The following is a 19,211-nucleotide window of genomic DNA, read 5'->3' on the forward strand; positions in this document are numbered from 1 at the left end:
TGCCAGCCCCAGATGGGATGCCACTGCTGTTACCACGTTGGGCTGCTCTGCTCTTCCCTCCTCTCTGCACTCTGCCCCTAAGTAGCCAGGTCCATACCCAAGCTGAAAATGCCCAGAGAAAACCTGGGACAGCACAGTTCTTGAAATAATCCCACCACCATCCCTTTGGGGAAATACTGGAAAATTTCCCTGCTGGATGACCACGAGCTCACCGCCACACTGCAGCCCAGGACTTAACCCCAGTAATGAGAAGAGAAACCGCAAAATCCCTTCCTTCCAGCTAAAACCACCTCATGGTTTCTCTCCTGGGCTACCAGTCTGAAATGCTGGTGTGGAGGCAATCCCACGCTATCTTTGAGCAGGACTTGTACACCTGACAATGCCCAATTGTCACTGGAGGCCACTGACAACCAGATTTTTACTTTTCTTTTTCTGGACATCCCCAGTCCATGCTGGGAAGGAAGAGGGGACGACGTCTTTTATTTAAGCAGACTCCTTCTACCTCATATAAGTAATCAAAACTCGTGAGTGCTTTATATGTTGCTTAAACCAAACAGCAGCAAAAATACAAAGCATAGCAGTAACACAAAAGGCAGAAAAAACGAAGTGAAAAAGGAGGACAAAAAAAAACAACCAAGGAAAGAGCCCCAATCTTGTACCTGATGTGTAGCAAACTGTACAGTATATACATCTTCATCATGTATTACCCTCCCAGAAGAGCAAAAGAAAAGAACTTGGTAACACAAAGGGAGGAAAAAAATATACACCCTGTATTGTATTTGCCATGGAGCAAGCAACATGTTTATACACTAGTCTCTATAACTTAATGCTGTGTAACAGCATTTTTTTCTTTTCTTTAAATTTACAAAACAAAATATCTATCAAGAAATAATCTAATCATATTGCTCTTCAATACACTTCTGTAGACAAGTAAGACTCGAAGTTAAACTTCAGTAAACTGCAGCTTTTGGGAGCCCGTGAATGGCTACAAAACTCCTCCACTCAAGTCAGTCCTTGGAAGCATTACCATGTGCTGCTGTAATTCAGTATATAAAGGTGCTATATATATATATATATCTTCCATGTACAGACAACGTGTGGTGGGAAGGCTTGTTGTCATCGTCGCTGAAGCTTAAGAGACGGGTTAACCTCACATACAGCAGATTCATTTCCATGTTCCATGCATCTTACATTTACTTCATGAAAATGAGGACACAAATAGGAAGAAAATGAAAACTTTAGTCAAACACTGCTTTAGAAACACTGTGGCAGAGGCCAATGTTCTTCAGTTATAGAAACCATTGAATTTCCCTTTTTATCTTTTTTTTTTTTTTTAGTCAAAATAAGTCTCAGGGCTAGCGTACAAAGTGCAGGACCGACCCACTTGAGGAAGCGACTTTAAAACCGAGTTACAATGGCACCATCCCATTCACCAACTGGACCTTCATCTCCTGAAGGCTGTTCATTATCTTCTTCTGGTGACCAACAAGTGTCACTCCCAGCCGCCTCAAATCCCTGTGGGAGAAAGCAGACGTTGGTTCCAGGGATCGCTCAGGCACACGCTGCCACACACACCACATGCCACACACACGGATGCTGCTGCCAGCGCCTACCTCCTACCATTGGTGGCTCCCAAAGCCAAGTTTAGCTGGCAAGTTTAATTTTCCCCATTTTTTTGGTTTAAATTAATGGCTGACAGCATCTCAGAGAGGTGACATGATTCGACTGAGATCATCTCGCTGACCAAGGAGAAAAGCTGGACAGCAAAGTGTCAGTATCACCTTTGGCCAAGGACTCTGCTAGGCATGAAAAGTCCCATTTACAAGAGGAATGTAAGAAAGCCTACATTGCAGTTTCCTCTTCTCCTGGGAGAGGCTGGTATTTGATCTCTGATACAAGCTGTGAGGAGTGAGGTCAACCCATGCTTCCTTCCTCTTTGGACTAGGCAAAACCAAAGATACACAACCCACAATCCTAGTGCCACCTCCCACAGAGTGCTGAATGGCAAAAGCCTTGAGCATGGCCACCAACTCGATGACCCCCTAAAGTCAACAGGAATTGGCAATGCAGCTTCCCTCTGGGCCTTTGCACAACTTCCCATAAACTCATATTTGATTTTTTTGGGGGGGTGAATTCTACAAGCAAAGAGCGTTTGTGTTGAGTCTGTCTACTGGGCTGCCATGCAGGAAAACTGCAAATAAGATATGCAGGATTAGGAGGAAAGATGGTTTTCTCAGAAGCTCAGCCTTCTAAAATTTAGGTGTATAGATGAAGGTAATCACCAAGGTTCATGTTGATGGTGAGAAACAGGCAGGAGAGGGACAAGTTGTCCAGCCCCTGGACATACTACAGCGGAACCTTGGGTGATTAGATTCAATGATACATCTAAAGCCAGGTAAGGCCATGGGTTATGGCAGAGTATAATTGTAAGGATTTCCTTCTAGGAAGAAAAAGCGTTAACACAGAAATTGTAGGAAAAAAGCTCAGAGGAAACATCAAGACAGATGCATTTGTGTTTCCAACACAAGACACAGAGACTGTTAGAGAAGCAGTTCACCTTAGAGGAGATGTGGTGTTTAGTCTGAAGACTTCCACCAGAGAAATATTAGCCCCTTGTTTTCTACCTCCAGGCTGGACAGAATAAAGGATGGTTTCAAAGTAGGGCTCTACGGTCTTGCCAATACATGTGTGAATCCCAGAGCTGCGGACACGCCGTGTGCAAGTCTGTTAGGAGAAAGCTCTCCACTGAAAGCCAGGGGGATATGACCTCCTTGAACACGTAGGTGCTTTTTGGAAACCACACTGGTGGGGCTGGCACGTGCAAAGGATGGGGATCGCCAGCAACACCTGGAAGCCCAACCATCACCTGAGACATATTGCAAACCTGGCCTGCAGCTCACAGCACGGCCGTATGCCGGACTGCAGGTGAACATGCGCAACGACCACCAGAACACTTCCACGTGGTGTTGTGTGAGCTACCCATGGAGGTGTACCTCTCTCAGGAGCTTCACATTCTGGACAGAGACTCCTGTGCGAATACAACCAACTGTCATGTCCAAAAATTACATAGAGGAATACTGTTTTGAATAAAAAGTGATGCCGAGTGAAGGTTGATACATTAACACAGAAGCTGGTTGAAGCCAAACTGTTGTACTGTTGTTCTCCAAGGATTGTCCTTTTGATTTGGAAAATACCAGGTTTTCTGCTCTAGGCTAAACACTTCATTTTGTTAACATACCCTTTTTCGGCGCTGCATCTTGCTGATGCATAGGGGAAATCACAACGTAAGGGGCATGAAGCAAGGGAGGTCAATGAGACACATCAGCATCACTCCTTACCTGGCACAGAAAAGGCTGCAACATCTGTAAAAGATGTCTACCTTCTCAGGGGGACATACTTTCATTTCTGCCTCCACTGAATTGTGAAACTAGTTCAGCAAACCATCTTAATAATGAAGGAAAAATGTAGTAATGCTATTGTTACATGCAATTTATTTTATGTACACAGCACAGTTGGAAGTTCACGCCAAAGATCAAACACCACCACCCCCCCCAAAAAAAAAAAATAAAAATCCCAGTATAGGACCTGATTTTTAAAGAAGCCAACATCCATCTTCCCCCTGCTGAGTACTGCTCTGCTTGCGCTTTTAGAAAATTCAGTCTTTTTTTTTTTTTCCAGGTATCTAAAGTGCAAGCTGAGCTCTTTTGAAAATCCAGCATGACATTATTTCATAGATGTATCATTTCTGACACTCTTGCATGTTATGCAGAAAAAAAATAGCCTGAAACTATGAGAAAGGTATGTACGTTTTGGTGTTTCACATGCAGCTTCATCAGTCTAATAAAAACCCCCTACTCACTACACAGCTTTTTTTTCCCCCTTATAGTATCCCCTTAACTCAATATCCTTGAGGAGTGCCTCATTGATTTACAAGAGAGAAAAATGAAAAAGAAGTTTCTGGTTTCAATCCATTAGCTGCTCACCGGGGGATCCAGTCTATTTTTTTTTTTGAATATCAAATCCTCTCGAATGTGGAAAGCCACCAGCCAAAAGCCTGGGGACTCCTCAGAGATGGGAAAAAACACTACCATGAGGCCTTCCACCTCCACAAAGATGAACCAGAAGACAACAGCTCCTGAGCTAAATGCTCACCTAGTATAAAATCAGCAGCTTTATTCAAAAGCCACCTCATGCGTTGCAAAGCCAGCCACAGAACTTTTCAAAAACTGCCTAGAGAATGCAGGAGCTTTAATTCTCATTTTTCAAGCATGACTTACAGCACGTTGCACGCTCCCGTGCATCCAGTGCTGAGAAACTTAAAAGCAGCATAAGGCAGAAGCCAATTTTAAACAAAATTGGGTGCACAAACCAGCTGGTTTTGGAAAAAAAAAAATCAACTTCTCTGCCAAAGGGCTGCAAAACAACTGTTCTCAAGCTCCAGTCCAGAGCTGTCTGGCTCATGTTACCACAGCCAACTGTTAATTTCACGGGGCTCAGCTCTGCAGAGGAGATGTGTGTGGGTATCTACTGGGGCTTTGCAATAGAAATAACGCAATTCCCTGCAAGAAAAGGCACAACTAAGACCTGGGGCCAAGCAAGACTTGCGATCAGGATCCAGGCTGCACCTTGCCATGCAAGTGACCCAAACTGTGGCAGCAGCATGGGTGCTCCCCGAGGCCGTGGAGATACGTGCACCTGCGTGCTGTGGAGTCTCCCTGCTTCAGAATGCTTGAACTCTCCAGCAATGAGGCAACTTTTATTCTTGTTTTAGAGAGTAGTCTCCCCTTTTCACTTCTCTTTCACTCACATAGGGCTGAAAATGTAAACTGGAAGGAATTTAAATCACTTGCCAACACAATACTAAGAGGCTGATGTAAGTTGACCAAAAAGCCAGGGAAATAAAGGAGAAAATTGCTGTTGGTTCATCCCAAACAGCCTGTATACAGCTGCACGCATGCTGCTCTCTTACCACCTCCTGCATGAAAGCCCAACTGCAGTATGCCAGGAACAACATGGTATCCCCTTCCCTGCAATATCCTCCATTTGCAAGGGTTGAATTCACGGTCTCCACGTTGTATATTTAAAACATTTTATTTACAAACAGAACTACTTATACACCATGGAGCAGTTTGTCAAACACAGTGTAGACTAGGACTGGATTGCCACATAAAATACAACCCCCCTCACCAGCCGGTTAATCATGCAAGCAAAAGGGCCAGGTTCCTGAAAGATCTCCATGGTTGGCAGCTGTCAACCTACCACAGATATTTTGTATTTCATCTCTCGTCCATGCCAGATTTCACCACTCTTCTTCACATGGTGTAACTCTACAATTGCCTGTGCAGACTGGGACTACTCACAGAGTGACTTAGTTGTCAGTTTGAATGAGGGAAAGAAGAACCACCTCAAAGACCCTTAGAAGATGCTAAAGAGAAAGGAATCCACCTGATAGGGACTTTTGCATGAAATGAGGACTTAAAAAAAATTTTTTAAGAGTTCATCTGCTCTTATTCATTATTCCCATCTTACTTGATTATGAGATGAGAATTGGTTTGTTCAAAAACAGATGCAGTACCACAATCTCAGGACTGAGATTTTAGGTTAAGAACAAGCATCTAGAGCAGGTGAATTCTTAAATGCTCTTCATCCAGTATAACTTTTAATAAATAATTAATTTTATTTTAGAAGAAAAAATATACAATGCAAAGCAACACAGCACATATTATTACAAATATTCAGAGCTCTTCATCTAATAACAAACAACAGTGTGTCCTGAGATTCAGTGTGTACAGATCTTTCAAAAGGTAGAAGTATGTAGTCCACATGGTTAGTAATTGGTTCAGTCAAGTGTAAGACTGAAACTCATGTCATGGATCTATCTATTCTTGAGTATTGTCCTGGTAAAGTTATTCTTGCAGTGGATTGAAAGTGCTCCAGACACACTCAAAGTCACTAGGTGGTCCACAAGTTTAAAGAGCAGGTCTGGTCCACTGGAAAGGTTGCCTTCAAGTCTGATATCCAGTTGGAAAGAGGGGGTGGAGGGTGAGGCTCCACTTTTCACAAGGTGATTCATCCCTTTGCAAGAATTAGAGCTAAATGTAGAAATCACTCTTTGTTTGAACACATACATTTTCAGGTCTTTGCTTAAGCAGGCAGAGCTCAGGACTTGGGGCGATATTCACCGGTTTTAGCTTTTTTAATCTTTTGCTTTCAGAAATTTGTCAGCAATACCACTCTTTTCTGGAATAAATGCATCAAGTCATCAGTTTGAAAGAAGCAAGGTAGCAATCGGGATCTTGCCTTGCATGCCGGGGGGGTGGGGGCGGGATTTAAAAAAAAAAAAAATGCTGAACATCTACCATCTCAACAAGGTCCTGTAAAGAGGCCACAGGCTGGGTGTCCACAATCACCAGTCCCGTCAGCGTTATGGCCAACCCCCCCTACAGCGCTAGTAATTTTTCTTCAGTAGATTTTAGGAGTTCTTTACATTCATCATATTTCTTTCTCCTGCCGTTTCTGGCAGCAATTATCCAGTTCTCCTTTCTCCATCTAATTTCCACATCTGTCTCCTAGGCAGTTTAAATTTGGGGAAGATCATTTTAGATGGTATTTGAAGGCAACCTCTTAAATTGTAAAGAATGTTTTACTGATGTCATTTGGGGAAAGCAAGCTACTTTCAGATGTTCAGATCATCTTTTCACCTGATCCCCCCAAGTCCCAGCTCTGGAATACACTGAACAGTTACCTCTATTAAAAATGACAAGGAACATTTAACTTAAATTCTCCTTTGCAGAGTACAAAATGTTTTGTTGTTTCCTTTTACAGAGGAAAAAACCTAAATCCTCCAGAACCAAAACCCCCAACATACTAACCTTTAAAGAACTTTGCTTGTTCCAGTGTTATTTTCTGGAGAACCCATGAGAGTCTCAGCTAAGCCCACCCAGGAGCCATTTTTCTCTTTTACTTTGTTGATTTTAAGGGCAATCTGCCAGTTTACATCAGCCTGAGCATGTGGTTCAGGTCTTCAACATGGGACACTTTTGCTCTTAAACCACTATGATGGTTTCTCCTTTTTTAACAGCCAAGAATCTGATATTTTGCCCTTTTTTAATATGTCTGAATGGGACAAGTGAAGTCTTGATTTGGATGGCTGATTGGCTTTTTAACAAACCTTGCACAGTTTTCCCAAAAATAGACCTAAGTGGGGTTAAGTCTTCTTGCTAAGCCACCACTGTAACGCAAAGGTTCATGGGCTAAGCTGTTCAAGAGCCAAGCCTGACTCATGCAAGCATCTCTGTCCAAGGCAGCTGGTGGTGGGAATTTATTTTTTGGCATGGATAACTAAGTAGTTGAAGTTAGTGTCAAACATTTTTCAGTTTGAGCTGAAATGCAAGATGGATTAATGAAACGTCTCCTTTCAGCTTAAAAAAATCCCAACAAACAAAACCCAGAAGCTCCCAGGCATCAGCTCCTCTGCACTGTTCTGCTGCTTTAAAAGCCTGTAAGAAAGCTGAAGGTGAGCAGCTCAGACATGTTGTCTCCACTGGGGCCAGTGGCAGACCAGAGTAGGATGACATTGGTGCTATAGAGGACAAACTGGGACCTGCTGGAGGGGGCCTTAGAGATGGTTTGCTGGTAAGAGTCAGAGCATCTCTGGTAGATATAATCTTGTTTAAAGACTTTTAAACCAACTTGCCTTTCTGGATAGAACTGTACAGATAATGGATTTCTTGGTTCACTGCCAAAAGGAAAAAACATTTTGAAGTACTTTTTGGGTAGCCTGAAAAGATTTTGGGGATACTTTTGAAATTTCTGGGACACCAAAAAGTAAATATAGGGAGGTATTTAAATTTTTAAGTCAATTTAGGGAGATAATTTCACAATCTGAAATGTTGCACTCTAGAAAATGGGAGGTTAGGAATAGTTTTGTCAGCAGGATGGGATGCTAAGACTGTCAGCACAGAGGGATGCTAAGACTGTTTAAAGCTACAGGAGTAAGTGAACTGCTAATTTACTGTCAAAAATGACCATTAATTCAGGCTTAAACTCAATATTTTCTTGGACCCAAAGCAAAGTGGTTTACTTCTGAGCATTTCTTTTAGACCTCTTAAAATTGCGTAAAATTCTAAAGAGGAACAAACCGGAATCTTTTGTGAAACCTAATTTTCTTCTTTCATATGAGACTGATTTAGCCAAACAGTAACAAGTCTATGATATAATTTAGACAATCTGCATTTTCTACCAGAACTTGCTCTGGTTGTAAGATTAAGGTGGCACAGTAGAGATGAATGCTGCAATGTTTTTCTTTTCTCTTAAATTACTGCCTCATCCTATCCCTCCTCTTCCCACTCACCCTCCGTCTAGGTCTTTTTGCTGTGTGGACTCTGACAAGCCTGGGGATGGACCTCTTCCTTGACCAACATTTGCAGATCACCAGTCTAAATGGAGCTCTGAAGCCTGGTGTTTCTGGGCACTGCCAGATCAGATGAGTAGATAAGGAAATGTGGAGTCCTCAAAGGCCAAAGTAACATGGCACATAATTACAGGATTAGGCTGGGAAACCACATGTAAAATTCTCAAGCACCCGAAAAAGGATGTAGGTAGAAATCCATTCATCCTGACTCCCTTGACAGTCACTAGAGAGCTCAGGGTTTTCACGTGAATGCCTGAAGATAGACTGGATGAATCTAGGTGTAAGGAACAAATATTGGTGATGTGAGTGGAGCAAATAAAATGAGTGACAGCAGATATGCTTCTGCACTCCCTCCATGCATGTAACACAAAACTGCATTCCATGAGATGTTACCCACCTGCACCAGGTGCAAAGGACCTCCTACTCAGTGCAGGGGGCTCCACAGCAAGCCCTGTGGCGGACAGGAGAAATGCAGCCGTTCTATGGGGTGCGGGGATTTTTCTTGTTTTATTCCTAACCATCGGCACGGATTCTGTATGTGCACTGGCAATCTGCATGTGGTCAGAGGAGCCACGACCTTCTCCAAAACAGCACGGAGCATAATCCTTCCCATTCTGCCTTAACGCCTGCAGTAAACTAAGTTCCAATTAACCCAGCTAGAAAGGCAGGCTTTGGGGTGAGTTTGAGTAAGTGGCAGGAGGAAAGTACAGGTGTAATTACACAAGCAAGGCAAGCAATTAGAGGTGGAGCATAACAAACCAGCAGCCCCGAGGTATTTACCAAGTCATTTGAGCGCTGTCACCCTAACTGCAGTCATACCCACGTGCAAAAACCAAGGGCACATTCAGAAGAAACAGTCTCAGCCAGGGAGTCTGTCCCCTCAGCTGTGGGTTTACTGATGCTCTTCCGTTGGCATCAGCTGTATCTATGCTTATTTCTGTAATGCTGAATACTGTTTCCACACCTTACTGGGCTTGACTGTCCACTCGGTTATATCTAAATCAACTGTGAAACCAGGTAATCCTGTGTAAAGCCAGTATACCTCAGCAGGGACTCTAGTTCCTACATATTTACTACTAGGGTCGATTTTTTTATTTGTCTGTAACCCCAAAAAATCATCTGCTATTATGTCGAGAGGATGGCCTGGCAAGTATTCAAACTCAAGCATTAATTTCTGTGAGTAAAGGAGCCAAAGTACTGGCTGTGACTGTAAGTTTTAGTCTTGCCTGCACTTGTTATCATCAATACAGCTGTTAAAAGAGAAATTGTTTACTGCAAACAAAGGGTAATGGTTTCTCTTTCTGCAATCTCCTTCCTACATATTTTTGAATTATTTATCTTCTCCCCCTCTGCAATTCCAACAAATGAGGTGAAAATGATCTGAGCAGTACTCACTCTAGGGTCACCTGTGCCACAGCATCCATAGAACTGTATCCATTCTCCATGAAGATCTCCGTGTACCGGCCCATTTTGATGGCTTCCAGCCATTCACCCACCGATCTGTAAGCACCGCTCCCCACTGGACTGTGCTCTACCAACAGATTTGATACTCTAAAGACAAGCAAAAACAGAGAAGCAAACAGAATCAGTATCATGATGTACCCAGCGTGACTCAGTTGCCTGCATTTTCATATGGTAAAGATGACTTTTTTGTTGCCTTTTCAGTGATTGCTGATCAGCAACTGATTCAGCCTAAATCCTCCCAGAAGGCTTAATATACATGTATCAAACACAACGCTTCAGCTGTAACTTCACCCACTTTTGAGTTAGTTCCTGCTGTTTCTGGTCCTCACTGCAAAGAGAAAGAAGAGGAGAGGACTATAATCCATCCCTGTTACCTCTCACTCACAAACAGGCTCCTCTTCTGTCAGGCTTCCCCGGTCACTCTGACTTCAAAGTCTTTGGCTTCACTCCTCCCGCTCTGTTTTCTTCCTCCTTCTCCTTTAAAGCTCATAATTAACTTAAGACAGCCTGGAAGCCAAAACCCAAATTACATTTCCCAGCAGTGTCAGCCATCAATGGCGGGCTGCTGTTAACACTTCAGGGGCTGCTCCCGCAGAGTCGGGTGGGGATTTCGGATGCGGGCAGCCTCCGACAGCCCTGCAGAGAGCAGCAATGCTCCAACCACGCTCCGGCCCTGAAGCCAGAGGTAGCCTCCTGCTCCCCCACCCTTGCTCCAGACCTCCCCGCAGCAACTGTTACCTGCTTGGTTATGCCACGCACAGAAGCAGCAATTCAGGCAAATAATAATCCTTTACCGCGCCAGGAACACCGATATGGTCAGTACCTGGCACAAGCAACCCGTGCTGCATACAGGTCCACCACCCTACTAGTGATGAGGAGAGTAAAGGGGGCTTGTCCAAGGTCAGCCAGGAAAGAAACTAGATTTGTCCCCTGCTTTGTAAACTAGGACACACAGCTAACATAAGCCTCGCATAAAGATTATTACCCACAGGTAAAAAAACGTTTTCTGGGTCATCCTCTGATGGTGAGAATTACAGTTAAAAGACTTTCAACTGGAAGGAGAGCAGGGATATTGTATTATTATAGCACTTCAGGAATCTTCATATATTTTATGAGCACATTAGTATTATTTGTTTATTTAATAGCAATGCTGAAGGGTCCAATAAAATGTGAATACTTGCAGTACCAAGAACATAATGGCTTCCCATAACATTTTATACACATGAGGAATTCAAAACTCCTAAGTAATCATAATGAGAAGTGGATTTTCATCACTAATGTCAGGAGGTACCTACTGATATGCACACACTGTAATGTAGAGAGTGACTTCCTCCCTTATTTGCATTAATGAGAATTTCCATAAAGAATACATTACATATATAAAAAAATCCTTTACAGCTGCTGTATGCTGAAATTATGATTCATTTGGAATTACTATGGTCTGAGCATGGCAATCTATGATTATAGAAACACAGTCCCAAAGCCTGGCTGTTCAGGTGCTCCATCCACATAGAAAATACCCACAGCAGCTCTGAAAAGGAGATGTTTGGAATTGCATAGACCTGTTCATGGAATAAATCATCAGCAAATTGCTTAGCAGCTCAACGGAATGGTTTGCTGCCTATTTTCCTTTTTTCTGGCACAACAGTTTGGTATAAAAGAGTGCATGAGCCACCGCATAACAGGCCTAGAAAATGACTGTTCTGAACTTAAAATAAAAGAGAAATATCACATTTTTTATGCTATCATAAACTTTTTCCTGCAGGTTTGCTGGGACTGACATTACATCTAATTGCTAATAAGAGTAATTTCTTCTTCAGATGGTAAATGTAAAATAGTTAGAGGAATCAGATCTATCTTGTATTTAAAAATTAACAGAGATTTCATGTTTCTTCTCTTCCAGTTCATGAGATGCCATGCATTGGGACCAGCCAGGACAGGGATGTGAGGTCCAGCTGCAACAGGTGAGGTGGGCCACATGCAGCTGTGCAAGACTCACTTGGAAGGTGTGGAGAGGGTTGGGTCTAAGCTCACAACAGTACATCTGCTTTGGTCCACATCACCAGTCTAACCTCATCTTACATCCCTCTCATTCCTGTCCAAGGAAAATGACATTTTTCTCCTCTGAGAATAGTTTTTCTGAAGGGCCCCTTCCAGTGTTAACACGGGAACTCCACTGCCATCAGTGAAGCAGCAATGATTTATATTCATCACTTCTTCATGACCTTGCAAGGGACTAAGTGATGAGAAACACAGATGGCTTAGAAGTAATACTTGTGGCTTACAGTGAAAAAGAAAAAGCCTTTAAAAGACTCCAGTATGGTGGAGACTCCAATATTAAAACTCACTAAAAAAATATTAATCTCTTTTTTCCCCAAGTGCATCTTTATTTCTTGACTGTATTTACCTTACCTGTAGCTGTGCAGCTGTCCAGATTCATGTTTAATTGCACGCTGGTTGCTCTATTCAGTCAATGTGGTTTTAGCAAATGGTTTGTGTACAGCTCTTTGGGAACCACAGAAATCCTCTCATGATTACCAAGACTGTCAGAACTGGTGGTGGCAGCTAGCACACCTGGGAACAGTTGTGGGAGGATGCACTTGGACATCCATGAGCTTTGCACTTCCTAAGAGTTTCCTCAAGAGAAACTCTTAATTTATATTACCAAGATAAAGTCAATAGGCGGGTAATTTGAGCAGCATTTACTAGCTACTTCATGCACTCAAGTCTCTAACCTTGGGGTAGAGCACAGGTAGCTTTATCATAGGCCTATAAATACTGCTGAAACTCCTGTTTCTGAAAGAGAAGCCACAGTAATTTTCTTTGTGGCAGCAGCACTGCATTTATAGAGTAACTGAACTGCTCACCTGCCTGCCAATTTCAACAGAAAAAGTTGATTTGGGAAAACTCCCCTGGGCTTAATGAAGCTGGAGAACATCCACTGGTGGACACACGCAGGCTAAATAGTAAGCGGTAATTCAACAACAGGGAGCAGGTATTCAGACAAGGATCTCACTCTGAGAAATGGCTCTGGCCTGAGTTTGTACCTGCTCGATGCATTAACCAACGTCTTCAAGCTGCTTGGGTTACGGATGAGCTTGTCCAACATGCTGACAATTTCGTCAAACTTGGGCCTGCTGTTGCGGTCTTTCTGCCAGCAGTCGAGCATTAGCTGGTAGAGAGCAGCAGGGCAGTCCATGGGACTTGGCAGGCGATAGCCTTCCTCCACAGCTTTAATCACCTGCGGGAGACAAAACACGAGCCTGATGGGTTGCTTTTCCTCCTCTCGCTTTTTTCCCAAATGCAAATTGACTTAAACAGAGAACTTTGGGAGTAGCAATACGCTCACGTGAAACCCTCAACTCTCCACACAAGAGGCAAATCAAGTAAACCCCACTATTTTTCATATTTTCTACAGGGTGAGTTGAATGACTTAACTTTGGTCACTGCAAAAGGAATCTAGAAAGCCAAGGCACTGCTGCAGTCAGGGGGGTCAGACGTGCAGGTTGCACTTGTTCAAAGCTCAGCTGAGCTCTGTAGGTTATATTCCAGGAAACTCTCGGAGCCTACCTTAAGTCCATGCCAAGCAGCCTATGGGGCTTTCTGGCATCTTCTTGGGGTGCAGTGATTTTGTTTATTCAGATGTTGGCTTCTTTTTAAATGGAAAGGCATGTGCTAGACCACAAATTTGTATTACAGTTATAAAAGTCTGACTGTATTTTAAAAGAGACTTTGAATGCTAATTGATGGATGGATTCAAGGCAGAGGCAGAACAACCATCTCATATATCATTCAATACTGTCTGGGTCTAGACATTTCTTAGTGTGGCCACATTTCTGCCAGGAATTTAAAATGTCAGCCCAAGAGTATGTAAACTAAAACCAGGGGAGAGTTGTTGCACTGATTTCAAATACAAACCATCTATGGTTCTAGATCTAAAACAAGTGACATGCACATGTGCTGCCTGCCCTCAAATTGCAGAAATTAATAAATGAGGGCAGAATTGAGGAAAGGAACTTGTTTTTCCCAGTTTGGGGCGGATTTACAACAGGGTTTCAAGCCCAACAGTTCCCATTATGAACCATTATGATTTTCAGGAGAATGCGGCTCACATTTCAAGCCACAGGGGTCTGCAACCATGCCAGGAGAGTCCCAGCAGCCCATCTTCACACCCTCTATTCCCAAGACTCCTTGACCAAAAGGAGCTGGAAGCAGCTATTTGCTATGTGGAAAACCACAGTGCCTCACTGTTGGACTCCAGGGACTGCCTCAGATGCCATTCATTCTAGACACTGTCTCACAATTTAAAAACATCCTGTGTTCAAAAAGAAGGTTAGCTGTGGTTAGCATGGAAGTTGGCTTTTGGATCTTTAGTCCCTATGCGAGCAGTACAGGAAGAGTCAGGCTGGCATTGCATTTCAGAAGGCTCCAAAATTCAGGACTGCATGGATCTCTTTCAAATCATGCTCCATCACAGGGCTTTTTGCCAAGTGGAAGAGCCTCAGGAATGAGCCAGGCTGGCTGAGCAGCAGTAGTGGGAACCTCAAACTCCCTAAGGACATACATATAGGAGAAGTAGTTAGGTGAGGCTTTGCAATCTTCTCCAAGGGTAGTAAGCACATCTGAAGATCTGACCCATAAGACCTGCTGTCTTTTTGCACCCCTCTAAGATTTCATCTGTCGGTGGGGCAGTTACATTGCTCTCCACCCAACCTACACTTGCAAAGCAATCTCTTCTACAGCCTGGCTTTTGCTCACAGCATCAAAAACCAGCCCCATCACACTATGCTATCTGCACTGTCTGTTCTTCACATCATGCTTTTCAGTAGGTCACTGATTCCAAATCTGCAACTGCCCTATAAAAAAAGCCTCAGTGTGGCACAGCCACAAGAACATTATTTGCTGTGTCTGTATTTATACCAGTAACAGATAATCCTCCAGCCATAGCAGAAATAAAATAGTAGCAAGAAGGGGATCAGACCATCTGGCACCAGCTCAGAATATCTGAACTACATCTGCAATGGGGTTATGCATGTTTGATATTCCTGGCAGTAACATCACAATCAATAGTGTTAACTCAATTTACAGGATGTCATTCGTTCTGATGGTACAATGTAAATGGTATCAAAATACTGTGAGGAGCTAGGATGCTGAAATACGCTCTTGCATCTGAAGGTGCCTTGGGGGTCTGGCAATAAGAAAAGCAAAAGAACAAAACAACAAAGACTGAGTCACTTGTAGCCACCACAGTACCTAAAAAATAAGAAAATAGCACATTCACTGTTCCATGCATTGGTGTGCACTGCTTTGAAAGACTTGAAGAGCTAAAATTTGCACTTTTTTTTGTGCAAATGCTAAAATTTGCACCATAAGGAGGCATTTTTGTCGCTATTCCTCCTCTCCTGAACAAGTGCTACTCATGGATTGGGGTGACTGAACTGGATGTTTGGGAGAGGACTATTTGGGATAGTCTGTTACAGTAAACCAAGGCAACACTTTCAGACCTGTGTTTTTGTAAAACCACCAGTCTGCAGACTAAAAAACCACCACTGTGATCATTTAGCTTATCAACCTGTGTAACACAGGCCACAAAATTCCTCTCAACAATTCCTGCATCAAAGCCTTATCTTGTGGTCGAGTTGAAGCATATTTTTTAGAAGGCCATCCAGAAACCAGCATGACTTTAAAAACATGGTTTGTAGCCTTCGCAGTTAAAACACTGCCTGCCCTACAGCACTGCACCTCCTTTAAAGCAATCCGCCTGTAAGATGGTAAGAATCATTTTGCTCATCACCAACTGTGCTTGCAAACAATGTACTTTAATTACAAGCCTTTCAACAAGAAACTTGTGCAACTGAGTCTGAAATTCATGTGAGCAGAGTCCCCCAGTCCTCCACATGAAAGCCAGTGCTATATCTAATGCCATGAATTCTTCTGCCAACACAAGCAGGGGAGGAAAGAAGAGGAGGCCTTCAGAAGATGAAGGAGGAAGGCATAAATCGCATGAGAAACATGCCACAGCACTGAATTAAGTTTCCTAGGCCACCACCATCCAAGCACTTGCCACCTGCACATACGCAGAGAGGTAATGCAAGCAAAGCCTGAGGAGGAACTGACAATCATAAATAGTCCCCCATCACTTCTTCTCAGGCAAGTGTGAAATTCACTCTGTGCCCCGCAGTGCATGAAGGCATTTGGGCTTTTCGGAACAGTTCTGTGGATGTTCATAGCATTATGATCTAGAGAAGGGACTCCCCTGGCCACAGAGTGTTATTTCACTGGCACCAGCCTGAATCTTAGCCTGGCATTTACTGAACAACATCTGTGCTATGTTGGTGTGTCAGCATTAAAGATAGTTACAGTGCTCAGTGTGACTGAAAAAACTTGTCTCTCAATTGCTGCATTCTCTGCACAGGCTATGGAAGAAAGTCTCCGTATTTGATTGAGATAAATCCCTGTGTAGATACATGCTGTTTTACCAAACTCCCTGCAAATGTGAAAGCTTCAGCAATGCAGAAGCGGTGGGGCATTCATGCCAAACAACACGCTCATCTCCCTGGCAAGAAGCACGGCGTGACTGTCTCAAAGGTACCACTTGTTTCCACTCCTGAACTCAAAGCAAGATGAGACGGCAGCTTGGTGTGACAGGTAGTAACATCCGCTAATGGCAAAAACACAGGAGAAACAGAATGCTCCACCAGAGCCTTTGCTGCCAGCAAAACAGCAGAAAGTCACAGGGACAGAGATGATGCTCAAAGAAGAAAAAAGGATAAAACATCAAGTGTTGTGACCAGAGGAAACCTATGGTGGAGCAAGGACCTGCTCGCTTTGCCCAGCAGGCAGCAGCATCTCAGAAGGTGGCAGGGCTGCAGAGATGAAGTGGGAGGGATGAAGAATGACATTTGTCACACGCAGAGTGGTGTGTTTCCCTCACCCATCACAGAGCTGCTTTGGGAGTCCTGTGTGCCCCACTGTGACCCCAACCTCATCCACTAGCTGGCACCCTCAGAGGCCTCCACATGTCATGGTTCTCAGAGATGTGAAGAGGAAGGAGAGGCCTAGAAAATCTGGCAATCCCAGGCTTAGAATTTTTTAGCCTTAGACAAGGACAGATGTTTATGGTGAGCTCAGGGTAAGAGGTAGCCCTGCAGTAGGATCAGAAGATCCTTACGAAGGCGGGGATCAGAGCTGCAGTCAGGAGAGAGACAGTGTCCCCAGGCATCTCCCTGTTGCAGATGCTTCAGAGGGTGGCCTTGGGGTCAGAGGCTTGAGGAGGCACTGGGGTCCAGGAGCAAGGTGACATAACTCGAAGGGTGCTGTACAAATGAAGCATGAGAGTTTGAGTTAGCACAGACTTACAAGATGTTCACAACAGGAGCAAAACTATGCTCTCGAGATCAGCAATGCAAGGGCAACTGAGACGCAGCTCTCTGGACTGCTGTCAGTAGATCAAATCACCCAGCTTTTGTGCAGGGAAACAAAGCCCTTACCATGACTCTTCTTGCATTTCTGCTTTATGTGTCAGTAGGGGTTTGAACATACAATTGAAATGATGCCAGTTTATCAGCATCTATCCCCTGGCAGACCTCTGTCATTAAGCAGAGGAGGGACAGGCTCCAGCTCTAACAGCATTAGTGAAGCTCCAGTGGTCTGCTGGGGGAAGCAGACACATTTCCCTCTGTGCACAGCCTGTTCTGGGCTGCTGCTACAAAAAAAGAGCATTAAACGAGGGGCTTGTTTTTGTCTGGCAAAATGAGGGAGCGAAGCCATTTTTACAGTGGCTCTCCTCTTCTTGTCCCCATCCTGCCTCTCTGATTGCAGAATGAACACCAAGCCCTCAAAGTCCCATCATGCGGCAGCTCTCACACGTGCTTACATCTTGGTTTGTCATTTCCCAGTAAGGCCTCTCGCCGTAGAACATCACCTCCCACATCACAATGCCGTAACTCCAGACATCACTGGCTGACGTGAATTTGCGGAAGGAGATCGCTTCAGGTGCCGTCCATCGGATGGGGATCTTCCCCCCCTAGAAGGAAAAGATAAGATAAAAAAAAACAAAAACAAAAACCAGATTGCAGAGGAGGACACGCAAAAAAGGATGAAACAGCACTTCTTAGAGCACTGAGGGATGTGGTTTTCTCTCTGGAAAGAGACATCGAATTTTAAAGTAAATCTGTTTGACAGCATGGGGCCCCTTTCCACATTATCTCAGCCCATAAGCATTTGTAGGCTGCCTACTAATTGGCTGTCCTGAAGGTTTGTTGTTTGAATGCTGTTTGAATGCTGGGACATGTATAGGATCAACATCTCAATTATGTTGCACGGGTTGGTAGGGGAATACAGTTCCTCCGTTTCTGAGAGCGAGTGGGGGAGGAACAGACAGCTCTGAAGCCAAGGAAGACTTTGATCTAACGAGGGCTTCATGCAAATTGCTGCGGAAGTAATGCCCTTTTTTTCTTTTCTTTTTTTTTTTTTTTTTTTTTTTTTTTTTTTTTTTTTTTTTAATGCGGTCCTGATCCTGCAGAGACATCTGCGTAGCGGGCACAGAAATGTGTGTGTGCAAAGACCAGCCTGCTTGGCCTCTGCTGTGGGACTGAAAAGGATGCCACAGCTGTCAAATGTGCTTTGCTCTTTCCTTTTCCCCTTTCTGCCATTTTAGAAATCAAACTTCAGACCAGCTCTGAGAAGGAAGAGGGGAGGGAAAGGGGAGTTTGTATCAAGGAATACTTTTCTCATTGGGTTTAAAGAGCTGTCTCCCTTGATTTATATCAAAATACATTTTTCTGTGAAGTCCCTTTCTCCTCTCAGTGTTGAGCTAAATATTGGAAGGTCTCCCTGAATGTCCCCTAACAGTGTTTGTTATTGGAAAAAGGCAGAATTTGGAACACATTTTCAAAGAAAATTATAAAAAGTCCCTTCTTCCAATAATTATTTATTCACAGGCTTATCAGCGCATTCCTTAAATGAGGGGCCAGATTCTCAGCAGTGCCAATTAGCACATGGCAACACATTGTAGCCGCAGCAGGGCTGGCCGAGAGCCCTCCAGCCTGCAGGGAGACTCTGGTCCAGCCATGCACCAAGTCCCATTGTGTGGCCATGACTGCCAAGAGCTGACAGGCCTTTCCCAGATCTCTGCAGGAACTGGGAACGTGACCCAGAGAGTTTCCACCACCCATAAAACAATACTCTTGGAAAAACACACTAACCAGACACACCCAGGTGTGCCAATCACTGACATGAATATCAGAGGCTCTGTCCAAGCCTGCACTGCTGAGAATGGGTCCTGTCCATCCCCTCTCTGCAGCGCTGGGGCCACATGGCCTTGCACTGGAGT

General features: G+C 43.9%; 1 protein-coding gene across 8 annotated transcripts in view; it reads right to left on the reverse strand.

Moving 5' to 3' along the window:
- Nucleotides 1-460: 460 nt before the first annotated feature.
- The window catches only part of EPHA5 (EPH receptor A5), a 180,446-nt gene continuing 161,695 nt past the window's right edge, over nt 461-19,211 (reverse strand). For 6 of the 8 annotated variants that reach the window (XM_026847483.1, XM_026847482.1, XM_026847481.1 and 3 more), the window contains 4 exons: nt 17,754-17,903; nt 12,925-13,118; nt 9,809-9,964; nt 461-1,515 (listed from right to left, as the gene is read on the reverse strand). In XM_026847483.1, the coding sequence (XP_026703284.1) occupies nt 1,410-1,515; nt 9,809-9,964; nt 12,925-13,118; nt 17,754-17,903 (606 nt within the window). In that variant the 3' untranslated portion in view covers nt 461-1,409. Of the gene's footprint in view, nt 1,516-4,664; nt 6,076-9,808; nt 9,965-12,924; nt 13,119-17,753; nt 17,904-19,211 lie in introns of those variants that run through there. The other 2 variants (XM_026847479.1, XM_026847478.1) reach the window with 1 other exon arrangement.

This window comes from Athene cunicularia (assembly GCF_003259725.1).
Source record: "Athene cunicularia isolate RWA chromosome 4 unlocalized genomic scaffold, athCun1 chr4_part2, whole genome shotgun sequence".
Classification (NCBI taxonomy): Eukaryota; Metazoa; Chordata; class Aves; order Strigiformes; family Strigidae; genus Athene; species Athene cunicularia.